This window comes from Pristis pectinata, chromosome 2 (genome assembly GCF_009764475.1).
Source record: "Pristis pectinata isolate sPriPec2 chromosome 2, sPriPec2.1.pri, whole genome shotgun sequence".
In the NCBI taxonomy this organism is placed as follows: domain Eukaryota; kingdom Metazoa; phylum Chordata; class Chondrichthyes; order Rhinopristiformes; family Pristidae; genus Pristis; species Pristis pectinata.
In genome coordinates, this window is record NC_067406.1 from 31,352,181 (window position 1) to 31,378,351 (window position 26,171).

General features: G+C 39.4%; 1 protein-coding gene across 9 annotated transcripts in view; it reads left to right on the top strand.

The window, feature by feature from the left end:
- Positions 1–26,171, top strand: part of nedd4l (NEDD4 like E3 ubiquitin protein ligase) — a 316,982-nt gene that overhangs the window by 116,074 nt on the left and 174,737 nt on the right. For all 9 annotated transcript variants that reach the window (XM_052036646.1, XM_052036653.1, XM_052036662.1 and 6 more), the window contains 3 exons: positions 14,798–14,879; positions 17,463–17,501; positions 19,442–19,495. In XM_052036646.1, the coding sequence (XP_051892606.1) occupies positions 14,798–14,879; positions 17,463–17,501; positions 19,442–19,495 (175 nt within the window). The remainder of the gene's footprint in view (positions 1–14,797; positions 14,880–17,462; positions 17,502–19,441; positions 19,496–26,171) is intronic.

Here is a 26,171-nt window from a genome sequence, read left to right on the forward strand (position 1 = left end):
AAAAAACATTTGTGAGGCTATATGATGGGAGATTGGGACTGTGAAATTCTAGAACAGGTTATCATTAAAAAGAAGAGGGTATTGGATGTCTTAACTGGCAAAAAAAGTGGATAAATCCCCAGGCCCTGATAAAATAGAGTAACACAGCATGGAAACAGGCCCTTCGGCCCAACTTGTCCATGCTGAAGTTACCCCTCAGGTCCCTTTTAAATCTTTCACCTCTCAACCTTAAACTTAAGTCCTATAGTTTTTAGTTCCCTCTTCCCTGGGAAAAACTCTACCTGTATTCGGCCCCTCTATGCCCCTCATAATTTTATACACCCCTGTAAGGTCACCCCTCAATTTCTGACGCTACCAGGCTGGCCAACCTCTTCCGATATCTCAGGCCCTAGTGTACAGACAACATCCTCATAAATCTCTGCACTTTTTCCAGCTGAACGATGTCTTTCCTGGGTGACCTAAGCTGTACACAATACTCCAAGTGCAGTCTCCCCAACATTTTGTACAGCTGCTATATAACACCCCAACTCATGTACTCAGTGCCCTGACTGATGAAGGCCAGTGTGCCAAAGACCTTCACCACACTGTCAACCTGTAACGCCACTTTCAGCAAACTATGTACTTGTACTCCTCGGTTCCTCTGTTCCACAACACTCCCCAGGGCCTGATCATTCACTGTATAAGTCCTACCCTGATTCGACTTCCCAAAATGCAACACTTTGTATTTATCCAAATTGGAAGCCATTTGCCACTCTTCAGCCCACTTACCTAGCTGATCAAGATCCCCCTATAATTTTTCATAACCTTCTACGCTGCCTACAACACCACCTATTTTAATATCATATGCAAACGGACTAATCATGCCTTGTACATTCACATCCAAATTGTTAATATAAATAACAAACAACAAAGGTCCCAGTACCGACCCCTGTGGCATACCACTAGTCACAGGCCTCCAGTCCAAGAAGCAACTTTTGACCATCACTCTCTGATTCCTACCATCGGGTCAATTATGAATCTAGTTGGCCATCTCTCCCTGGGTCCCATATGAACTAACCTTCCAGACTATCCTGCCATGCGGGACCTTGTCAAAGACCTTGCTAAAGTCCATATGGACAGTGTCCACGGCCCTACCTTCATCTACCCTCTTGGTTACCTCTTTGAAAAACTCCAAGAGATGATTTATCAGAGATGATTTCCTACACACAAAGCCGTGCTGACTATCCCAAATTAGACCTTGAATATCCAAATGTTGATAGTTCCTGTCCCCCAGAATCCCCTCCAGTAATTTACCTACCACTGATGTCAGACTCACCGGCCTATAGTTTCCTGGCTTGTTTTTGTTGCCCTTCTTAAGTAATCATACAACATTAGCCACCCTTCAGTGTTAGTCCATCTCCATGGAAATGAATCTCAGGCTGCTATGGGAGGCAAACGAGGAGATTGCTGGAGCCCTGACAGATGCTTAAATCTTTGCTGGCCACAGGTGAAGTGCCAAATGACTGGAGAACAGTAGTTTGTTCAGGAAAGGCAGCGGCAATAAGCCAGATAATTACAGGCCTGTGAGTCTAACATCAGTGGTAGGGAAGGTATTGGAAAAAAAATTGGGGACAGGATTATCCTTAATTTAGAAAGCAGGGATAGTTAAAATAGCTTTGTTAAGGGGAGGTGAAAACATAAAATGCTGGAAACATTGACGAACCAGGCAGCATCGATCAAAGAGTTTTGGACGCGAATCACTAACTCTGCCATTCCAAACATCCAGTTTAACTGGTTGAATATTTCCATACCTTTCTGTTTCTATTTCAGATTTCCAGCATCTCAATTTATTGTGAGGGGGAGATCACGGCTGATCAATTTGATTGAATATTTCAGAGGAAACAAAATGTGTTGATGAGGGCAGTAAGAGTTGATGTCGTCTGTGTGGACCTAGATGGTCTTTGACAAGGTCCCTCGTGGGAGACTAGTTCAAAAGTTTGCAGATGGCCCAAAAATTTGGTGTTGGTGATGATAGGGAAGCAAGTGGACTGAAGTTCCAGGAAGATATTGATCAGTTCTTGAGATGGGCAACGCATAAGGAATTTAATCCTGAGCTTTTGGCCATAGCTAGAGTACTCTGTGCAATTTGAGTCAGAAAGTCATAGAGCTGTCTAGCACAGAAAAGGGCCCTTTGGCCAACCAGGTCCATGACAACCAGTTTGCTCATCTGCACTAATCCCAGTGATTGTATTGGACTCCACCAACTCCTCAGACATTAAGTTCCAGATATCAACCACTCTCTGTGTTTTAAAACAAAACTTTCCCCTCAAATCCCCTTTAAAACTAATTCTACTCACCTTAAATCTATGCTTTCTTGTTTTTGATATCTCTACCATGGGAAAATGATTCTGATATCTACTGTATCCATGCCTCTTATAATTTTATATACCGCTATCAGGTCATCCCTCAGCCTTCTTTGCTCCAGGAAGAACAAACTCAGCTTATCCAGTCTCACGCCATAACTAACATTCTCCAATCCAAACAAGATAAGATATCTTTATTAGTCACATGTATATCGAAACACACAGTGAAATGCATCTTTTGCGTACAGTGTTCTGGGGGCAGCCTGCAAGTGTCGCCACGCTTCTGACGCCAATATAGCATGCCCACAGTTTCCTAACCCGTACGTCTTTGGAATGTGGGAGGAAACCGGAGCACCCGGACATTGGAAGAACGTACAAACTCCTCACAGACAGCGGCTGGAATTGAACCTGGATCGCTGGCACTGTAAAAGTGTTTCGCTAACCGGTACACTACCGTGCCTGCCCAATGTCCTGGTAATTCTCCTCTGCACCCTCTCAAGTGCAACAGTGTCCTTCTCATAGTGTGGCGACCAAAACTGCAGACAATGCTCCAAGTCTGGTATAAACAGTGTTTTGTAGTTGCAACATAATGTCCCAACTTAATATTCATGTGCCAATTTATGAAGGCAAGCATGTCAGATGCTGCCTTTGCCACCCAATCTACATGTGTTGCCACTTCGGGAGAACTATGGACTTGGACTCTAAGGTCCATCTGTTCTTTAACATTCCTTAGCACCCTACCATTTATTGTATATGTCCTACCCCCATTTGACTTCCCAAAATGCATCATCTCGCAATTGTTGGGGTTAAATTCTATTGCCACTGCTCTACACAACTTTCCATCTCCTGCTGTAACCTTAGACAACCACCTTCATTATCTACAGCACCACCATCTGTTATGTCATCCACAAAGTTACAAATCATTTCTGCTACTTTTGCATCCAAGTCATTAGTAAATATAAACAGCAAGCATCCCAGTACTAATCCCTGCAGTACACCAGCAGTCGCGGACTTCCAATCAGAAAAACTTCCTTTCACCACTACCCCCTGTCTCCCATCACCAAACCAATTTTAGATCCAATTAGCTGGCTCACCATGTGGACCTTGTCAAATGTCTTAGCAAAGTCCGGATAGACTATGTCTACTGCCCTGCCTTCATCAGTTTTCTTAGTTGTATTATCAACAAGCTCAATCAAATTAGTGAGGCAGGATTTACCCACACAAACCTATGCTGACTATCCCTGGTTGTCCCCTGCCTTTCCAATTGTACATAAATCATATCCTTTAGGTTTTTCTCCAATAATTTTCCTGTCCCTGACTTGAGGCTCACGAGCATGTAGTTAACAGGCTTATCCCTGCTGCTCTTCTTAAATAAAAGGAACAATGTTAGCTATCCTCCAGTCTGTTGGCACCTCATCTGTAGCTAGCAAATGTGGAAAAATCTCCATCACGGCCCCAGCAATTGACTCCCTTCCCATAGCAACTGGGATAGATCTACTGAAGGTGGATTATCAATGCATCCCATAACATTCTGACAGCTCCTCCTTAATACTGACTTGCTCCAGATTACTCACATGCTCCGCCCTGAACTCACTATCTTCCACATCCTTCTCCTTGGTGTATACAGATGAGAGGTATTCATTAGGAGTTCTCCCACATTGCTTGGAACATAAGGACAGAAGCAGGCCTTTCAGCCCCTCATGACTGCATCACCATTGAATACAGTTATGGCTGATCATTTATCTCAGTACCATGTTCCTGTTTTCTTCTGATATCCCTTGACGTCTATTGCATGCAGAAATTTATTTATCATCTTCTTAAATGTGTTCAGCTGACTTATCCAGTGAGTTGAGCCAGCTTCACTGTTACTATCCCCTTATCAAGTGTTAGCTCTATGCTGAGATCCCAGCAGCATCTTTCTTGCTGAAGACTGATTTAACGGCACCTCTTCAATATTTCATCCATACCCCCAGTCTCCATTAGTAGATTTCTGTTTTGGTGTCTGATAGGTCCTACTTCTGTTACTACCCTCTTCCCACTTAAATGCCTAAAGAATATTTGTGAATTACAGTTATATTTGTTGTTAATCTGTCTGCATGACTTCTCTGTCTTTCATTTGCCTTTCTATTTCCCCCCTGAACTTACTGTACTTGGCCTGATTTTGACTTGTGTAAGCAACCAGCTATCTGTCATGTGTTTTTCCATTCTATTTTGCTCTATCTTTTTGCTCATCCACAGAGCTCTGTCCTCAATTATAACAAGATTTGTCAAGTTCAGATTCCATTTTACCCAGACTGGACCTGTTCTTATCTTATTGAAATTGGGTCTTGTCCATTTGACCATTTTGTTTTCATTGGAGTGGCTTATGTCCTTTCCCAAAGCTCTTCCAGACCTTAGGATGTTATGATCACAGTTTCTTAGATGTTCCTTCACTGGGATTTACTGCACTTGGCCTGGCTCATTTCCCAGAACCAAGTTCAGGAATGTCACCTACCTCATTGAGCCAGAAATGTACAGATCAAGAAAGTTCCTCTGAGCACACTTAAGGTCCTCCCCCATCTTTGTCCATTATGATAATGCTGTCCAAGTAGAAGATACAGGAGCCTGAAGGCATGTACCACCAGACTTAAGGACAGCTTCTACCCCATTGTGATAAGACTATTGAACAGTTCCCTTATACAATGAGATGGACTATGACCTCACGATCTACCTTGTTGTGACCTTGCACCTTATTGCACTGCACTTTCTCTGTAGCTGTGACACTTTACTCTGTACTGTTACTGTTTTTACCTGTACTACATCAATGAACTCTGTACTAACTCAATGTAACTGCACTGTGTAATGAATTGACCTGTACGATCGGTTTGCAAGACAAGCTTTTCACTGTACCTCGGTACAAGTGACAATAATAAACCAATACCAATACCAATGTGAATTGTAGAAATCCCCATTATCACTACTCCATGTTTTTTGCACATCTCTGCTCTTTTCCTGCAAATTTGCTCCTCTACATCCTACTCACTACTTGACAACATATAGCACAGTCCCAGCTCTGCTGCTTAATTCTCAAGAGATTCTCATTGTTACCAGACACTTTTCAGCACTGCAATATTTTCTTTAGTGTAGCGGTTAGCGTAACACTATTAGAGTGTCAGCGACCCGGGTTCAATTCCCGCTGCTGTCGGTAAGGAGTTTGTATGTTCTCCCCGTGTCTGCGTGGGTTTCCTCCGGGTGCTCTGGTTTCCTCTTGCGTTCCAAAGACGTACGGGTCAGGAGCTGTGGGCATGCTATGTTGGCGCCGGAAGAGTGGCCACACTTGCAGGCTGCCCCCAACACATTCTCAGTAAATGCAAAAAGATGCGTTTCACTGTGTGTTTTGATATACAGTGCATGTGACTAATAAGTAAATATCTTATCCTTCTTTCATCTCTTCCGTATCTGTCTTGAAACCTTGTGCGTGGAAATATTCAGAACTGCTTCCTGGCCGTTCAGCTGTTTTTTGTTATTCACATGACATTGTAATTCCACATGATTAATTGTGCCTGTTGCTGGCCAACCTTGTTTACTGCTTTACATTGGGCTTAACTAGGGAAGTAGGTATTTATAAGGCAAGAGTGAAGGAGGAGATCATATTTCTATACCGACTGGTGCAAAGCACAGGGAGTAGTCTCTTTCCATTCCCTTTAAAATTTACCTGAAATGTATGAACGTCATTGGCACAAATATGAACCACGTCCTCTGACTGTTCACCCTCCCCTTCCAGAATGGTCTGCAGTTGTTCAGTGATATCTTTCATCCTGGCATCAAAGAGGCAGCATGCCCACAGAAACACTGTGTTCTCTCTGATCGTAGAATCCTTGCAATTGTTGCACTTGACCTTTCTCCTCCCTTCCAACTATGATGACCTTGCCCCCAACTGCACTCCCCATCATGTTCAACACTGAAAACTGCTGATGGGGCAAGGTGCCCTTAAAAGTCTCAGAGCCATCTACCTGCTCTTTTTTCTTCTGTTTTCCAGACAACATTCCTTCCTTCTTTGAACTGTCATGCAGTGTGCCCATATCCTGAAACATATTGTCCATGAAATATCTAGCCTCATGGATGCACCATACTGCTGCCAGCTGCTGTTCAACCTCAAAAGCTCAGAGCTTGAGCTCCTCCAACCGATGACTCTTGGGATGAAAGATAGATGCAATGTTGAAGTAGGCCCTTTGGCCCTCTGAGCCTACATTGACTGTCAACATTTACACTAATCCTACATTAATCCCATTTTTTAAAAAATTCTCCACACATTTTAATCAACTTCCCCACCATCTACCACTCACCTATACAGTAGGTGCAATTTATAGCAGCAATTAATCTACCAATCTGCACGTCAATGGGATGTGAGAAGAAATCGTAGGATCCATTAGAAACCCACATGGTCGTAGGCAGAATGTGCAAACTGCACAGCATCTAAGGACAGGGTTGAACCTGGGTCTCTGGTGCTGTGAGGCGATACTCTACTATCTGCACTGCTATGGCATGGGAGGGCACATAGAGTTCTGGAGTTCTAACATGGTACAGGAGGTGCACTCAATGGGTCTGAGTTGCCCTGCTACACTTCCATCCATTGGTTGAGTTAGAACATAGAACATAGAACAGTACAGCACAATACAGGCCCATTGGCCCACCATGTTGTGCCGAACTTTAAACCTTGCCTAAGACTATCTCACCCCTTCCTCCCACATATCCCTCTATTTTAAATTCCTCCACATGCTTAGTCTCTTAATCTCTTGAATTTGACCCATGTACCTGCCTCCACCACTGCCCCAGGCAGTGCATTCCATGCCCCAACCACTCTCTGGGTAAAAAACCTTCCTCTGATATCTCCCTTGAACTTCCCACCCATTACTTTAAAGCCATGTCCTCTTGTTTTGAGCATTAGTGCCCTGGGAAAGAGGCGCTGTCTGTCCACTCCATCTATTCCTCTTAATATTTTGTACACCTCTATCATGTCTCCTCTCATTCTCCTTCTCTCCAATGAGTAAAGCCCTAGCTCCCTTAGTCTCTCCTCATAATGCATACTCTCTAAACCAGGCAACATCCTGGTAAATCTCCTCTGTACCCTTTCCAATGCTTCCACATCCTTCCTATAATGAGGCGACCAGAACTGAACACAGTACTGAACACTGAACACAGTGTGGTCTAACCAGAGTTTTATAGAGCTGCATCATTACCTCACAGCTTTGAAACTCGATCCCTTGATTTATGAAAGCTAATATCCCATAAGCTTTCTTAACTACCCTATCCACCTGTGAGGCAACTTTCAGGGATCTGTGGATATGGACCCCCAGATCCCTCTGCTCCTCCACACTACCCAGAATCCTGCCATTAACTTTGTACTCTGCCTTGGAGTTTGTCCTTCCAAAGTGTACCACCTCACACTTCTCCAGATTGAACTCCATCTGCCATTTCTCAGCCCAGCTCTGCATCCTATCAGTGTCCCTCTGCCATCTTCGACAATCCTCTACACCATCCTCAACACCACCAACCTTTGTGTCTGCAAACTTGCCAACCCACCCTTCTACCCCCTCATCCAAGAGTTAATCTAATAAATAAAGAAAATAGTTAAAATAACCTTGCTGTAAGATTACATGGTGTTTTATTTAACCTGAAGATTTTCTCTTGAAATTCCACACCTCTTTGTTTAAAAGAAATATTACTCTAAACACAGTTGCTTCTTTTACTCACCCCATGACTCTGTGTCCCATCTTACTTATAAACTCATATATAGATCTCCAAGACAAGGATGGCAGATTTCTTTCCTTGTTTTTTATGATGGTCTGACAGTTTCATGTTTACCGTTACTGCATCTAGATTTAGTTAATTAGTTGAACTTGAATTCACCAGCTGCCGTGGTGGGATTTGCATGTACCTCTCGAGCAGTGGAACTTGGAAAGCTAGTATGATAACTTATCCTTTCCTGTACCCAGAATTACCCCAAATCATTCTGCTTCTTGATCTTCCTCCTTTTGTTGAAAAAAATGTCGACTTGAAACATTTGTACTACACAAATGCCCAGCAATGATCAGTTTCAACAGGAGAAACAAGGTCCCCCTTGACACTGAGTGGATTTATAGCATTTACCATTGGTGATTCAACCACCACCTTCATGTAATGTTGCAGGGGAGTGTGGTCAGAGGGTTGCAGTTGTCACTATTAACTCCAAACTCAGCTTAGCCCATGTCAGATCTGGTTATTTTCGAATCCACAGGTTCTTTCAGGAGTCCAAGAATGAGTTGAAAACAATTTGGTGCTTCACAAAGTTTTATTGGAAAAGTTTAAAACAAAGAAACAGTCACAGAGCACATGGCACTAGCTTTACTGCTTGGAGACGAGCTGAGACAAAGGAACGAAAAATGAGCTTGGGCCAAGGGGAAGAGAGCAAGAGAACAAGATAAGTAAGAGAGAGATAGAGGCAAGACAGCAAAAGAGAGAGAAAGAGAGGCAAGCAAGAAAGTGATTAACAAAAAGCACCTTTTATACCGGAAATAAAAGGTATTCCTTAGCTAACAATAGTCCAAACAGAAAACCTATTAGATACTTGTGGCAAAATCAACCAATGAGAAAGCACATATTCACTTGACGGATGAACCAATAAGCTAAGAATGACCATACCTTGTACAGCCACTTGAGGTGTGTTAAACACTATACATTTAAAAAAAAACTTCTTGAAACAGTTGAATCCAACTCCCACTTCATGAATGCCTTGACTGCTATAGTAGGTCAGTGGCTAAGTCTCCATGGCCCTTGCTCATTTGCAAGGGGGCACCTTCAGGAGTATGATGAAGTACTCTCCGATTCTGTTTTTGGATGCAGCTTCAGAAAAACTTGTAAAACTTGACACCATGGAAGCAAACACAACTTCTAGCAAAGATGGAGGTGGTGGCAGATGGATGGAACTGTCAGACCTTGACAGCAGTAGTTTAACAAAGTGGCCATCATCACTTCTTGGGAAGAATGAATGAAGAACGAAATATGCCAGCAATGCCCACATAACTCTGGAACTTGATCATATATTTGTTTTGGTATCTCCAATGTTGCAGTTGAAGTTCTTTGCCATGTTCAAACCTTGTGATGTGGTGGTCATGTTGTTGAAATCCTGGTATTTATTCTGAAGATGTGATTTTGATTCTGCAAATTGAAGAAGAAACTCTATTGTGTACAGAACTAGAAAAAAAGTTTTGACAGATGGTTCACGTTTTGAGGTCATCCTATCAGTTTTTGGTCGAGGAGTTATGTGCTCTTTTTCAGTGTTTGTAGGTTGTTTATATATTGTCATACTGTAATTGCCAAGCTTATGGGAGGCTAGGTTCCACTGATGCAGACAGAATGTCTCAGAATAAAAGAATTGTTGAAAAAGCTGGAAAAAAAACTGATTTTTCTAGATCCATCTTGGCATAATGGCTTTAATTAAGACTTACTGAAAACATATTTTGAGCTATCTTTAAAGGTACCAGTGAGTTTTTGAATGGAATAGCTGTGTGCATACACATTTTACCAGAATAGTATATTTGTTTCACCTATGCAGATTTGTCGGAGCTCATCCTTTAGGATAATATTTGAAACAAGTGAATATGACAACAGGCCATATATGGTCATTAAATTCTGGAAATATTTTGCTTGGGTATAATGGTGCACCAGTTGTATGGCTGAAAGAATTGCAAGTCAGCTTGTTTTGTTATTGTAACTGTTATTGTTATTGTTAGTGTATCTAAAAGAGCCAACTATTTAGTGAAGGAATTGGAAGATTGTGGGAGTGGAGCTAAGTTGCATAACACAAGGATATTGCTTTTGAAGAGCTGTCTTTGTGGGCTTCATTTGGCACCAAGGATGGACATTTTGCGAAAAACTTTTTTGCTACCTTGTTCCAACAATTTTTTTACTGCTGAAAATCAAACTGCAGAAACTGAAAACCTGAAATAAAAACAGAAAATTCTTGAAACACGCAGCTGATCAGGCAACATCTGTGGAAAGGGAAACAGAATTAAAATTTAAGGTCAAAGACTCTTTGTCAGAAGTGGCAAAGTGCTGAAGCTTTTAAGGAATTGTCCGGTTGATAGATTAATGTGCAACACACAAAAAACTGGAGGAACTCAGCAGCTCAGACAACATCTATGGAGGAAATGGATAGTCGATGTTCCCAGTCGAAACCCTTCATCTGGATTGCATTAGATTAATAGGGCCAGTTTGAGGCAGAGAGAAAAGAAATGAAGGAACACTGTGGAATCACCTTGGTAATACTGGCCTCTCAGAATTTGGGACATTACTTCTGTTCTGTCCATTCATCCAAACCCCACCATCCCCTGAGTCCTCCCAACTAAAAATTAACTTGTTTTCTCCACTTCCCTGTGTGGATGAAGTTTCTTCAATCTGAAGTGTAAACTCTTTCAGCAGGTCAAGCAGTATCTGTCAAAAGAGTGTTTTCCAACATTTTTAGTTTTTATTTCACATATACTGCTGTTGCATTCTTTGCGAGTTTTCTTTAGAGAAGTGGGCAAATACTCTTAATAGGAGATGTCGGTGGCAGTGAGGGGAAGGATGAAACAGTATTTTATAGATAGTGGTGATGGTGTGTGATAATTACTCTTGTGAGGCCAAGATGAGTTTGCTCATAAAAGCTTTACCTTCTGCTTGTGTTAAAGATTGATGTAGCTAATAAAGAGCACCCCCTGCTGCTCAAGTTGTGTCATCATGCTTAGTTTGAAAACATTCTTGTTGATAATCGTGGTGCTGAAGCATTGATGTTTTAGAACATCCCAGAGAGATTTAATATTCTGTTTCCAACTACACATAGACATTAAGTGCAAGATGCTGGCTTTCCAAGTGACCCTCCTCATCTATTTACCTAAACCCACACTTATACATGGCTGGCTTTGACAGACCAGTGAGAAGGTTGGCTAGCTTTGTCCTCTTGCACTGACTGCCCATAAATGTTGCACTCAAATGCAGCTGGTGAGTTTTTTTTAAGGTTCTCATCAATTTTGGCCTTTGTATACAAGGACTTGAGCACTCTGGTGAATTTTGGAAATACTCAATGGGCAAGTTGAAAAAATTGCATATTTAATTGTGTTGTTAATTTGTTAAAGTTGAATATAATTTAAATATTAGCTGATCATCTTTGAGGTAGCAATGGCTTAATTTCCATTTTTGACTCTGAAATATTTAACCAAAGTTTAAAGTAAGATACTTGAGGGATGAAGTATAATTCACATTTCGCCTTGATCAATTTATGGAGATTTGTATTTCTAAGTGCACTATAAGTAGAGGCAAAGTTAATTGTATTATGAAATTTGTGAATTATTGCAGCAACTAATAAATGGAAAAGTTACCAGTGCAGTCATAAATACAATGCATGTTGCTGAAGATTTCTCCCAAGACTGAAAAATGTAATTTGTTGTATCTCCCTGTTTTGATTAGTCCATGAAACTAGATGATTCTAATAGCCTGGTTAAGAATTCTAGGATTAATCTATGCAGTATCGACCAGTGGTCAAGTTAGCTAAGGAAAAGAGCTTGCATTTTTATAGCACCTTTAAACATATCGGAATGTCTCAAGGTATTAATCAGGCATTAAGTCTCTGTGGTACAAAAGAACATATTAACAAAGGTGAAAAAAAGTTTGGTAGGTGTTAGAGAACTGCTTAAGAGATGAAAGGTAGAGGTAGAATGGCGTCATGATTTAGGGAGGAGTATCCAGAGTTTAAGGATAAGACATAAGGAGACTTGACCAGTAATGACAGAATGAAAATCCTGTAGGATATCGAGGACAGAATGGGAGGAATACAATGACTTTGGTGTGTTGCAGCTAGTTAAAGAACTGTAAGAGGATAGAGCTTGTATACTGTGAAGCAGATGTAGGGAATTTGTGTTTATGTGTAAAGTCACAAGCATGTAGTTAAGAAACCTTCTGGAACATAACCTGTGGTTTGGAAGTGTAAAAGAATCTATTACAGAAGTTTCTGTGGCTACAAGTGGATGGAAATGAATGAGCCCAGGAGAGGGGAATACTTAAAACCAAGAGAATGCAATAGGGAAGGATGAAAAAATGCCGGGTGTACATCATGGTGATGGTCACATTGTATGTGGTAAATCATAAACTAGAACCGTACAGAAGTACATTTGACCCTTTGCATTGGCTGGTAAAGCAAAAAATCCTGTCTGTCCAGTCCTTGCGTATGCTTCACATTCTCACAGCTTTTGTGTCTCTGAATGTTTGTTCAGTTTCCTTTTGAATGTTACTGTTGAATCAGTATTCACTGCTACATGGCGTCGTACATTTCCAAATTCTAATTGTCTGTTGGATTAAGAAGTTTTCTTCCTCTGGTTGTTGTGTCAATTATTTTAAATCTGTGCACTCTGGTTCTCAACCCCGTGGCTGCCATTGAAAGCTTTATTTTATTCACTTGATAACTTGGAAGCAATCTACCAAGTCCCCACTTAACTTTCTCTTGTCCGTGGTGAAGGATCCCATTTTCAGAATATCTATCCAACAACAATCATTGACCCCTGTCATTAGTCTGTTAAATCTCTTCTGAGACCTTTCCAAAGCCTTAATCCTTCCCAAAGAATTGAATTGAAATGCTAGAATTGAAAAGAAGTCCTGGGGGTGATTTCAGCTTAAAGTCACAATGTCTCAGTTTATGGACTCCAGGATCCCATATATGCTTTATTGAATTTATTGTTAATTGGTTTTTCTAAGATTTGTGTGCAAACGTGCCCAGATCCATCATTTCTGCACCTCTTGAAAATGCAGATCCCAAAACGGGTATATAAAGTGTCCAAGATGTAATGTGTATCAAAGACTGCAGTGGTCCTAATACTGAATTTGGAAACTCTGCCTTTTATCCCTCTCCAGTCATTTTTGTTTCACTGCTGCTATCCCTTCTTATATCATCATCTTCAATCTTATGAACAAGCCAACTTTTTCAACTTTTTAAATCTGTGTACACAAAATATGACTATTCTAGTTTATGTTCCACTGGCCTTTTTGAGATTTACAATTCTCAGCACCTTGACATCTCCTTGTGTTTAAGGGAGATTGAAGGATTGAGAATGGCACCACCTGTGTCTGTCTGCTCTTAGTTCCCCCCCAGTAACTCAGATAAGTGTCATCTGTGCTATTTGAAGAGCTACCAGATTTTCTAGTAGATTTATTACATTGAATTGGGAACCATCCAAGTTGAGTGGTTTACCTCTGAATCCATCAGGAAGCTAATTTCAATCTTATATTGAGTTTGGCCTGTTGCAAGCATCAGAATGCCTCTGGTATTTGTTTTAATATTAATTAGAAGATAACTGAAGTCCAGTCATAACAATTCATAAGTTGTTCATTGTATACATTGTTCATTGTATTCCTGTTTATGTTGTTTATCAGTAGTTCTTTCTCAAGCCCAAAAGATTTATACCTAGTAATAAATATTTCTAATGATGAACAGTGTTATGAGTCAGGTTGCTATTTGGTGAATGTCCCTTTAAGGCACCTGGACAGTAGAGTAGTAGTGTGTGTGTGGTATCATCAAGGCAGCAAGATTATAACAATGTGCTGATGGTTTTGCTCAGTGAGACAGAGAGAGAGAGAGAGAGAGAGAGAGAGAGACACTGACTGCTGGTCTCCGTAACAATGGATGAAGAACAATAGCTGTGTCTGTCATATACAATCCATGTATGGATTTTTGGAGCAATCAAGTGGAGTCCACTTTGTCGTTAACCTGTAGTGGGAAACAGGTATTTCTGTGGGGCGGCAACATATTGAATGCCTTCAGGTTGACAGATACTTCGGAACAAAGCCATGGAAATCATCGGAGATTGAGGTGTCGTATGGGTTCCATCTTGGAACATGTGGATTTCGTAATTTCTCTCTACATTCTCTCTTCAGTCAACTGTGGTTTTGCAAAAGTCTTTGCTCGCTTCTCACCTGATGACTTACTGAACTGAACTTTGAGGACTATTCCTAGACTTGGGGGTTTGGGAATTTGCCACACACACACACACTTTGAGTTTAGTCTTGGGGATTATGTTTGATATCTAATGTTTTTACTTTTATTATCGCAAGTAGTTATTAATAGAATAGTTTCTAACACTTATACATGACTAGGTGTGTTTCTATTTTTGCTGGTAGGTAACAACAAGTTTTGTTATTTCACCAGCCACTTAATTATGTTCAACAGAGAATTTTGTTTGGGTTCAGGGGCTGCTCAAAGAAACTGGAGGCAGTTTTCATTGTTCCTGCTCTCTAATGTTTGGACCTACAATTGAATGGATGTTTAGGATGGCTGGCCAAATGGCCTGTGCTGTTGAGAAGAGCAGTGTCAGAAAAGCATTGTGAACCCAACTTTTCTGCTAATTAGGTACAGATTGTCACACAGAAGTGAAGTTAATGTTAATTTTGACATTTCTATTTTTTTAATCTAGTGATCCTTATGTGAAATTGTCCTTGTATGTGGCCGATGAGAATCGGGAACTTGCCTTGATTCAGACAAAAACAATCAAAAAGGTAGGTTTCAGGTGTTTTGCTTGCAAGAAATCCAGTCGTTTGTTAAGATTTACAAGGACTCTTCTTAATTTTGTTGAAATTGATAAAGATAAATAAAATGTACTCGTTTCGACAAGTCGAACTGCTGCCTCAGAGCTCCAGCAATCCAGGTTCAATCCTGACCTCAGACACAAGAGATTCTGCAGATGCTGGAATCTGGAGCAATACACACAAAATGCTGGAGGAACTCAGCAGCTCAAGCAGAATCTATGGAGGAGAAGTAAACAGTCGATGTTTCAGGTCGAGACTCTTCATCAGGACAGCTGCCTGACCTGCTAAGTTCCTCCAGCATTTTGTGTGTATCAGTCCTGATCTCTGCTTTCTGTGTGGATGAGTCTGTAACCTTACACCTGTAACCACATGGGTTTCACATGTTCCAGTTTCGTCCCACATGCCAAAGATAGGTTAATTGGCCATTGTAAAGTTGTCCCTGGTGTAGGTTGATAGTAGAATCTGGGAGGAGCTGTTGGGAATATGGGGAGAATAAAATGGGATTACTGTTAGATTAATTGGTGCTTAATGGCTAGCATGGACTTGATGGGTTGAATCAAGTGAAGTAGAATCTAACCATATGGGACAAGGGCAATTCAACATTTATGTGTGGTCCTGTGAATAATGATGCTGCAGATGGATGTGTCTTCTTTGTTAGTGTACTCTTGGGAGCATCCCAAAACAATGTCAAGGAGCCAAGGAAAAGATGGGTCCCCTTCGAGACCCAAGGGGTAATCTATCTGTGAATCCAGGCAATGCGGGTGAGGTCCTAACTAAACACTTCTCATTTGTATGGAGGACAAGAAAGATGATGAATTCAGGGAGGTGTATGTGGATTATCTGGAGCAGGTCAGTATTAAGAAGGAAGAAGTGTTAGATATATTAAGGGACACGCAAGGGTTGATAAATCCCCAGAGATGGATGAGACGGGAGGAGAGCTAATGTTCTTCTTTTATTTAAGAAGGGCACCAGGGATAAGCTAGGTACCTACAGGTTGGTGATCCTTAGGGAGTGGTAGGGAAATTATCGGAGAAAATTCTTAGGGGTAGGATTTAGGTACATTTTGGAAAGGCAGGGGCTGATCAGGAAAAGTCAGCATGGCTTTGGTAGGAGAAAAGCTGCCTCACTAACTTGATCGGGTTTTTTGAGGAGGTAACTAAAAAGTATGAAGGCATTTGACATGATTGTCCAGAAGATTAAGGCACATGGGATCCAAGGTGAGCTGGCTAATTGAATCCATAATTGGCTTGGTGATAGGAGGCAGAGGGTAGTGGTAAAAGGATGCTCTTCTGATTGGAAGTCTGTGATCAGTTGTGTACAGAGATCAGTGCTGGGACCCTTGTTGCTCGTGATATTTATTAATAATTTGGATGTGAATGTAGCAGCTATGATTAATAACTTTGCAGATTACATGAAAGTCAGTGTTGTAGATAGCAAAGAAGATTGTCTAAGGCTACAGCAGGATGTTAGATCAGATGGAAAGTTGGGTAGAATGCAGGCAGATGAAATTTAATTCCAACAAGTGCAAAGTGATGCATTTTGGGAGGTCAATTAGGGGAAGTACAGTCAATGGTAGGGTGCTGAAGGATGTTGATGTTCAGGGGAACTTGTTGGAACACTGTTCCTCTATGGGCAGTGGAAGCAGAATCTTTGAATGTTTCAAAGGCAGAGGTAGGTGGACATCTGGTAAGCAAAAGAGTGAAAGATTTCTGGATTGGAATGCAGAACCGAGGCTGCAGTTAGATCAGCTGGAGTTTTAAGTGATGGTGCAGGCTTGAGGGGCCAAATAGCCTTTTCCTGATCCTAACCATATACTTGTATGAAATATAGAACTGGTGTCTCCTCCCTCCCCTCCATCCTCTTTACCACTGCCCTCCCCTTCGCTCTCCTCCATTCTCTTTGGTGCACCTCCTAAAGTGTGCCAGGCTGGCTTTAAAGATTGTGGGCTTGTTTCAACTTTTGTCACCTACTCGTGTAGTTGAGCCCCTGTCGAATGAGAACTCGATGAAGAGTGCAGTTTGTACTACATGTTGAAAGCATTATAATCAGCTGGCTGCGTGAATTTGGTTTTTGTCCTGCATCAGGCTGAACAGTTGTTGGTTAATGATGTGGTTATTTTCAGATATTTGGCTTTTCCCTTAACTGGTGTTGCCTTTTATAAATATTTTCTAAGTCTTATTTTCAACTTAATGAAAGCACTTTTTTGCAGATGCATCTACGATCATATATATGTACTCTGTTTTAGTGTTTGTTTTCCTCTATTGCTATTTTGAAATCACTGTCATCTTTTCCACAAAATACTGTCACCAGTTCATTTATTTTTGATTACCATTTCATATTAAGAATTCATGTTAACCAATCACATTCGTTATTGCAGGGTGGTTGGGGGGAGGGGGAAGTGGGGGAAGTACTGCCTAAAACAAGTGCGTTTGTTTTTTGATTCCTGCAGTTAGTTGGTTGGCTTATCTGATTTCTGCTGGAGGTAGTTAGACTTTAAGGTTACTTGTGTTTGAATGCAGAAGTAAAACTTATGTCTTGAATTTTCTTTTCCAGTCACTGAATCCAAAATGGAATGAAGAATTTCTTTTCAGGGTAAGTGGTAATCAACCTCTTGAGTGAAATGGTATTTTTTTTGTAATAAATGACTGACTCAGTCTTTCTACATTAGTATAGTGGTTATACTGTAGTTCTAGATTGGTAAACTCAAAGCTTGATGATGCAGACAAAGTGAGTTCAAATGCCACAGTGGAATTTGTAAAAATCCAAGTATCACCAGTATCCCTTAGGAAGAGAAACTTTTCATTCCAGGCAACTTGGTTGTACGAAATCCCAGTCATTACATCTAGGAATGGACATTTACCTCTACATCAGTATCCACATTATAAAGAATAGATAAAACATATTTTCATGATGAGGAATCAATAAAATATCACCTTGTTTAGAAGTTCTGCTCTCTCATTGTTCTAATGTCAGCAGTTCTCTGAGCAATTTGAAAAAGCACAGTGACAAGTTTGAATAAACTTGATCCAGCATTAGATGATATTAGCATTTTTCAGAGTGATTCCAAACTGGAGGCCACATGTTTGACTCTTTCTAATTCCTGATTTGCAGTTCCTTCAGTGCCTTCAGTGTGATTGATGCTGCAGTAACTCCTCATTGCCTTTCCACAGGGCCATGGAATAAAAACCAGTCATATAAGATAGAAGTTGAGACTCTTCCTGAAAGTTCTCAGATGGTTTTATCATCAATACTTCCCGTGACAAATGTGCAATGGATTAATTTACAAATACTTGTGTGGCTAAGCATTAATATGATTATAGGCTTTGAGCACAGGTATGGCCTTCATTGTTAGTTAACAATGTTGGTTAAAAATTGGTTTCAAGTTTTGAAAATGCTGCCTAAAATGGAAACCAAAACCAAAGTAAGTTGGGTATGTACAGTATGTTATAAATACATATACATATATCAGAAATGTAAACTGAAAGATTAGCAAGTATTTTAAGTTAATTTTTAAGAGGGGAAGAGAAGTACTTCAGCACAAGTATAAATGTTGAAAAATTAATCGGTGTAACCTGAAGTAGTAAAAATAAATTAAATTTGATAGGTTAAAGGAGCATGGATATAGTTAAGGCAGGTTAATAATGGGAAGCCTGCCAAGGGAAAATTAGGGAGGTGGGCAAGGGATAACAAAAAGTAAGATGCTTTGTTGATAACACTAACAAAATTATGTTGGTCTGCCAATCCTGCAAAGAGCTAAAAGGGTAAAAATGAATAATTTTATCTCTAACAATAACATTGCAGTAATGTGCCTGCTACAGGAACAGTGAACAAGTCATGTTGTGGTGGCACTTGCACAAATAGAAGGCAAAGAGTAGATTGAAAATTTCTTTACACTTTACAGTAGCTCCTCACCACTGCCACTAGGGTGGAGTGCAAAGCCAAAAATAACACATGAACATCTTTGAAATTAAGATTTGCCTTGAATGTGTTTATTCTGAAATTATGTCCTTCCTTGCCTTTTGCCTGGGTTCATGAGTAAAAAGAGGAGAATGCATATTTTGGCTGGCAATCCTTTCTCAGCACCAAACATCAAGTACTAGTTTTGCTTGGCTGTTGATTACTGAGCTGAAATATTGCAGGTTTTTCTGACACTGTCAATGTTCTTGGAAGCTGGAATAATCAGTTTGTACCTAGATGTTTTACCTTGGAATTTGGAATTTTAGGGAAGAATTCTAAGGAAAAAACATGGGGCAGAAACTTATTCTTGGTCACCTGTGCTAAAGGCACATTATCAAGCAACATTGTTCTCCACTTCTTAGAGATTCAGTTCTATTGAAATTAGTGGAGGCCAAATTTCAGAAATCAACTAGAAAGCTCAGCTGCTGAAGAGTTCACTTTAGCTCATCCTGTGCTGTCAAAAATTACTGTTCAAAAAAAAAAGTCAAGATTTGAGTTTATGTTAACAGCAGATGAAAAGAATTGACAGGTGTGTGATGCTATCCCTGCAGTAATATTAATTACATAAATTGCAGGTCAATCCCCAGAATCACAGGCTGCTGTTTGAAGTCTTCGATGAAAATCGCCTGGTGAGTAACAAGTGAAAGTATTTTTTCTTATTTTGATTGATTTTGAAAAGGCTAATCAACTTTACATTAACTTAACATGCAGCCTGTGGAAGATTGCAGATCACTGACATAAACTTAAGGATTTTCCTGGTGAATGGCCAGATATCCATAACTTTACATCAATTTTGTTTGAATAGGCAATTCCCAAGAACTCTGACAATGTTTTGGCAGGCCCAGCTTTCTATCTTTTTCTTTGTTTAATGATAAAGTATCAGATTTATTCCATAATTAAATACCTTTGCAAAATACCTTTTTTAACTTATTCAAGTACTTTCTTCAAAGGTGGGTTTGGAGAAGGGGGATGAAAGCTATCAGAACACTTTAGGTAATGGCCCAGATTTTATGGTGAGCAGCTTGCTTCTTGTAATAGCTGTTGCTGATCTTGAAGAAGGATACCCAAGAATGGACTCTGCTTTGTACTAATGTCATTTGATGTTATTGTGGGAGGATTTCTGGCATCCAGCAACAATGATGTCATCAAAATGACTTAGCAGCTAATTATTTTGAAAAATTGGTATTGGTATTGGTTTATTATTGTCACTTGTACCGAGGTACAGTGAAAAACTTGTCTTACAAACCGATCTTACAGGTCAATTCATTACACAGTGCAGTTACATTGAGTTAATACAGAGTGCATTGATGTAGTACAGGTAAAAAAAAATAACAGTACAGAGTAAAGTGTCACAGCTACAGAGAGATGGAAGGAAAATATACACCATTTTTTGAGCATATTTCAAACCATTTTGCAGCAGGCTAAATTAAGTTTAGAATGAGCACAAAGCTGAACTTGCATAAATATTTATCATTTTCTTTAGTTGAAATAGTTAAATAAGGTTTAAGTATTTCTCTGAAGGAATTACAGTCTACAACGAGCTTAACGTTTTTTTTTGAAGGTTGGTGTGTTTCTACAAAATATTTTGCCTTAGTTTGTCATTTAAAACTAAGCAGCACTTTGTGTAACAAGGAAAAATTTTCAGTGTATTTTATAGTAGTTCAAACAAACATCACATTTTTATTGGTTTAGTACCCTGGAGTGCAGCCTTTGGAAGAGTTCTGATCACTGACATAAACTTAAGGATTTTCCTGGTGGATGGCCAGATATCCATAACTTTCTATGTCATGGCCATCATAGTTTTCCAGCTGCAAAAGCTGGGCCATAATTTCAAAGTCATACTATTTTCTAATAAACGTTAAAGACAAGTTTTGATTTCTTTATGAGATGCTTTCAACCCTTCAACCTAAATGTAGTATGTAACTGTGATATTACATTGACTAGTCCTGAAGGTAAAATGATTTAGACTTTGGTTTATATGTTGTGAGAAGAGTCATCTATGTTTTCTTTCTGCTTCCATTTCATCAGATCTGTTGTTTGATGGTGAAAGTAGCATAGATTTATAGAATGGTTACAGCACAGAGGTCATTTGGGCCATCATGTTCATGCCAGCTCTCTACCATAGCAACTCGTTAGTTCTTCCCTGACCCTTTCTCTGCTTCCTGCTGAATGGGGGATGGCATTGCTCTGGGAGCTGCCATAAACCTGATGGGCTGAAATAGCCTCCTCTTACATCATAAGGAAGTAAGTAAATTGTAAATTCCATCTCGAAAGCCACATTGCATTCCAGATTGCATCACATGTTACATATAAGATTTTCACTTGTCATTCATAATTATGTTCTCCTTTATTTTATACTTGTGACCTTTGGAACCAAGGAATAGCTTCATACTAGCTACTCTCTTCAAACCCTTCAGCATTTTATGTATTTTTATCAGGTGCTCCCTCACCTTCTCGTCCAAAGCCTTTTGAATATATCTTGTATTTGCAGTTGCTCATCCCAGGAACAATTCTCTTAAAGCATTTCTGGGTGTACTCTAAATCCCTCATGTCCTTCCTATTATGTGGTGACAAGAATTTAACACCATACTCCAGCTGAGGCCAGACTAATATTTTATAAAGGCTTGGCATGACTTTCCTGCTTTTATACTTCATGTCTGATAAAGTCCAGAAATGTACATGTCTTAACTGCTCTCTCAACCTGACATGCCACTATCAATAACTTATGCACACACATCTCAGGTCCCTCTGTCTTCATCTCTTTTAGAACAGTATTATTTATTCTATATTGTCTCTCCCTTTAACTTGTTAACCAAATGGATCACCTCATCTTTCTTCACGTTTAACTTAAAATTCCATGTTTCTGTCTACTCCTGAGCCTGTCTACATCTAACTACAATTCATCATTATTCTCCTTGCAGTTCTCGATACTGCCAAGTTTTGTCTCATCTACAAATTTAGGAATTGTGGCTTTCACTCCCTGGCCAAGATCATCAATGCAATTTAAAAAAAAACAATGTCCCCAACACCAATCCCTGAGGAACTCCACTCTTCAACATCCTGCTGCCCTTGACCCTCTATTGTCTGGGACCTAACCAACTTCACATCCATGCTAGCAATGTCTCTTTTATGTCCTGTGCTGATAATCCTGATATGTGGCACCTCACCTTAAGTCGTCTGGAAGTCCATCTATGCCACACCAACTTTAACCTCATCTACTCTACCTGTTAGCTCATCAAAAAATTCTATTAAACAGGTTAAACAGAATTTGCTCTTAGAAATTCAATGCTGGATGCCTTAATTAATCCATTTTCCTCTAGTAGTCCCAGAATCCAGCCCTAGATTGATGTTTTGCTAAACTTTCCATCATCATTGTTAAATTGATGGGTCTATTGTAGCTGGGCTTATCCTTTTTTGAAGAAGGAAGCGACATTTGCCTCCCTCCAGTCCTTGGGCACCATATCTAAAGAGCATAGTGATAGATTATAGTCGGTGCCCCTGCTGTCAGCCCTCCCTTCCCTTTATTTAAAATAGGCAACTTTGTTTCTTTTCAGAAAGTGACTATGAAGTGCATTTTTAAGTGGTACTCTAGGAGCAGAATGTTACATCATTTTTTCCTCAACCATGTTCAGGATTTTCCCAGTGCATTTGCTATGGGCAGTGTACTGCACCAATTATTATTCAGCTGCTTTTGGCAATGGCTTGGAGGAATTTAACAATGGTTCAGTATTGATGCTGGATGAAAAATATGCCTATTTTGGAGAAAATTTTAAAAAAAAGCAATTATTCAGCACTTGAAATTATGCTTCACAGATCTATCACATTTTCTTGCATTCAGGATTTGTGAGGATATAAACGTAGCTGTATTTAACCATCATGCAATGCTTGACTTGCACAAGGGTGATATCAGTCAACTAAAATTGGCACAGTACAAATTCACTGGAAAATGATTGATGGAAAATTTTGATTATTTATTACACACTGCATAAGCCACGTAACATTCCAGGTCTAAATACATACAGAAGTTTAACTTCAGCACTTTCAGAGTATTTTGGTATTCCAGCCTCCACCTCTGTATTCATCCACAATGATGTAACTTTGTACTAACTATATTAGTCTCAAGGGAAACTAATATAGCCACCACTTATGAGCAGAAAGTTGCCTCAAAAACTGAGAGGTAACATTTTTGAGGGCAATGTTGGCTGTATCAGTAACAAGTGGATGGAAGGCATTAACACTTAATATATGCAAGGGAAGAAGGTTACTTGATGTGAGCTAATCATTACTTTAACTCCTCTGCAGAAGGAGGCAGCACAAAACCTATTCTAAATAAGGTTGTGTCATGTAAATACTAAGCTACTGGAGTAAGCATTCAGATTTTCATTTACCTTTTTTTTAGGATTCTTTAAATTTGATCTAATGTCTGGTTAGGTTGAAAGTCATTTACGCTGTTTAATGGGTGTGTTCCTTGGTACTTCCTTCTACTAGGTTACATTTGGAATTACGGCCAGGATGAAGCACTTAAGTTCTGTCTACTATGTGCATTATTGGGGTCAAATTTGAACAATAGTCTTGCATGTCCTCTTCGATATTCTTTACACAGAATTAAAAGACTGATTAGACATTCACCACAGTACACAGTCTATTTTGAACACTTAGGTTTTTGTTGGCTGATCATACTTGGACTTGTGAAATATGACGATGCTAATAAATTTTACGAGGAGGTCAACAGTATGTTGCAAATAAGTGTTTCTGGAGATTTTCTGCAGGAATTCCCAGGAACCATTCAACTAGATTCCTCATGAAATTATGAAAAATCAATGTGAATGTAAATCTTCATAACTTTGTGACAAGGGCTAGGAATCCGATGGGAATCAGGAGATAAAGAGAGTGCTCTGTGGTTCAGTGTAATATATTTTGCACCCAAGGATCTGTACTAGACCTCAGCCTCCCACCAGATAAGTTATGACTGGGATGAAGAGAAACTTAGTTGTATTATCAGGTTAGCAGTTTAAATGGTGGAAAATGTTACAAAAGCATTTTGATAAAGTAAGTGAGCAAAACAATGGCACTTGTATTTCAATGAGATAAACTATAAGGTCATCCATTTTGAATCTGAAGAAATGAAGGTTCTTTTATTATGGATGAGCAGTGAGGAGAAGTAAAATATTTTTTGTGCATATAGACATTGCTAAAATCTAGTGAATAGACATAAAAATAATTCTTGATTTTGAAATAATGGTATGTATCTAAATGGTTGCAATATAATAATGAAGTGATAATTCAGCTGTACAGAGATTTGATCAACTTTCATCTGGTACTACATTAATTTTTGGTATCTCACTTTAACAAAAATTGTTTCCCTTTAGAGGGTAGAACTCTGAGTCACCAGCACAACATTAGGATTTAAAACAATATAGTTTACAGATCTACAGCAAGGTTATTAACCTGAAATCTTCACTCTTATTTTTCTTTCCACATTCTTCCTGACCTACTGAGTTTCCAGCATTCCGTTTTTATTTCAAATTTCAGCATCCGCAATATTTTCAAAGTCAAAGTAGAGTTTATATGCACAGGTGCAGTTAAAAAAAAACTTATTTCCAGCAGCCTCAAGGGCACATAGCATCAGATACACAACATTCACAAGAAAATGTTGAGATCAATATGCATTTGGAAGGTATCTGTATCAGGGGATGTGGAGCAAAGGTGTATTAATGGAGTTGTAGTGCAGATCCAACATGATTTAATACAAGATAGCCACACTTACTGCCTCTTGGAGCCATGTGTGATCATATTCAGATGTTCGGTGCCACAAGACACTTAAAACTTTCATACATTTCTAACTCCACTTTTCAAAATAGAATTCTATAAGAACATGGAACACATACTTGCTGTATCATAATTAATTATTGCTACAACTAATGGTCTTTTGAGCTTCTATCCTGGACATTATCTTTTGGAAATTTTCCTTCTATAATTTTTGCACAAAACTAAAAGCCTTATTAGTCTGTGGTCAAGACAGTGCAGGTCAGATGAACAAGTGTTCATTTGTAGGAGTTACAATCTTACAAACTTCATCGTGGAATACAGTGATTCACAGAAATATGAAACTGAAATGAGTTGTGCATGGCTTGCTTTAAGTTAATGAAACCTTCCTCCTGGCAGTTCCAGAAGTTGATTGAAGACTCCAATTTATTCATCAACCTCAGGCTGGCCATCCTGATTTTCCAGTTGTTCCAGATGTACTGCAGGTGTTCTGTAATCATGATTTTGGGAATCGTACAACATTGGTTAATCACATCAGTCACAAAAAAAGGTTTCATGGAAGAAGAAGAAAAATTTCTAGTCTTTAAACATGGCCTGAAAACCATCAAGTGGTCATTGTAGTTTACCTTTGTGATCTTGATTTGTTGGCTTTCTTACAATGCTGGCTGATGATGAGCTCAGAATCTATTAATAAGTGATATTGTTATATTTATCTTGAAATTCCCGCTCATTATTGTCCTTTTTTGAACTGTAGATGAGGATTCCCATTTAAATGAATGAACATGACAGTTTCTCTGGTAGTTTGGTAAAATTCTCAAGTTTGTGATGTTACATTGCTATTTTCCTGTGCCTGTCAAGTGTCTTCTATATGTAATAATATGGCTTATTTCCTTTAGCATCACCAACCCAACATTACTACTTTCAGCTTCATTCATGAAAACATGGTGAACAAATATTGTTATTTGTGATCCATCGTCTTTATATCAAGAGAAAAGCTGGAAGCACATTTGCAACATCGACACTGATCTAAGGGATGAGTGAAATTGGAATTTGCGTTATTAGCCATTGAAGTTTTATTTTGGGTCTTAAATTGCAGCAATTGCACTGTCATCTTCTTAACAAATTCCCTATCAGAATTTAATCATGTACAAGAGTCAAATTAAAAAAGAAGCTAACTTCAATTATTCTCTGACTTCCTTACGGATTGCAGATCTTGACAGTTTAATAATAATTTAATGCAGTTACATTGTTATTCATTAATTCTGTTCAGGAAGGATATTGAGATGAAAACTTGTTATTTGTGTCACAGTGACATTTTAGGTTACTCACTTTGTAGGTTGAGCAATGCCTTCCAGATAAGGCACAGTGGTTTGCAATCATTAAAAGTGAAAGCAAGTGCAATCAGATTAGCCATAATCTTATGGAATGGCAGAGCAAACTCGAGAGACCTACTCCTGCTCCTAGTTCATAGGAGTAAGAACAGTCTGTAATGCGCAAGTTTTCATGTTGCAGATACAGTATATTGTTGAGGAAAATCTT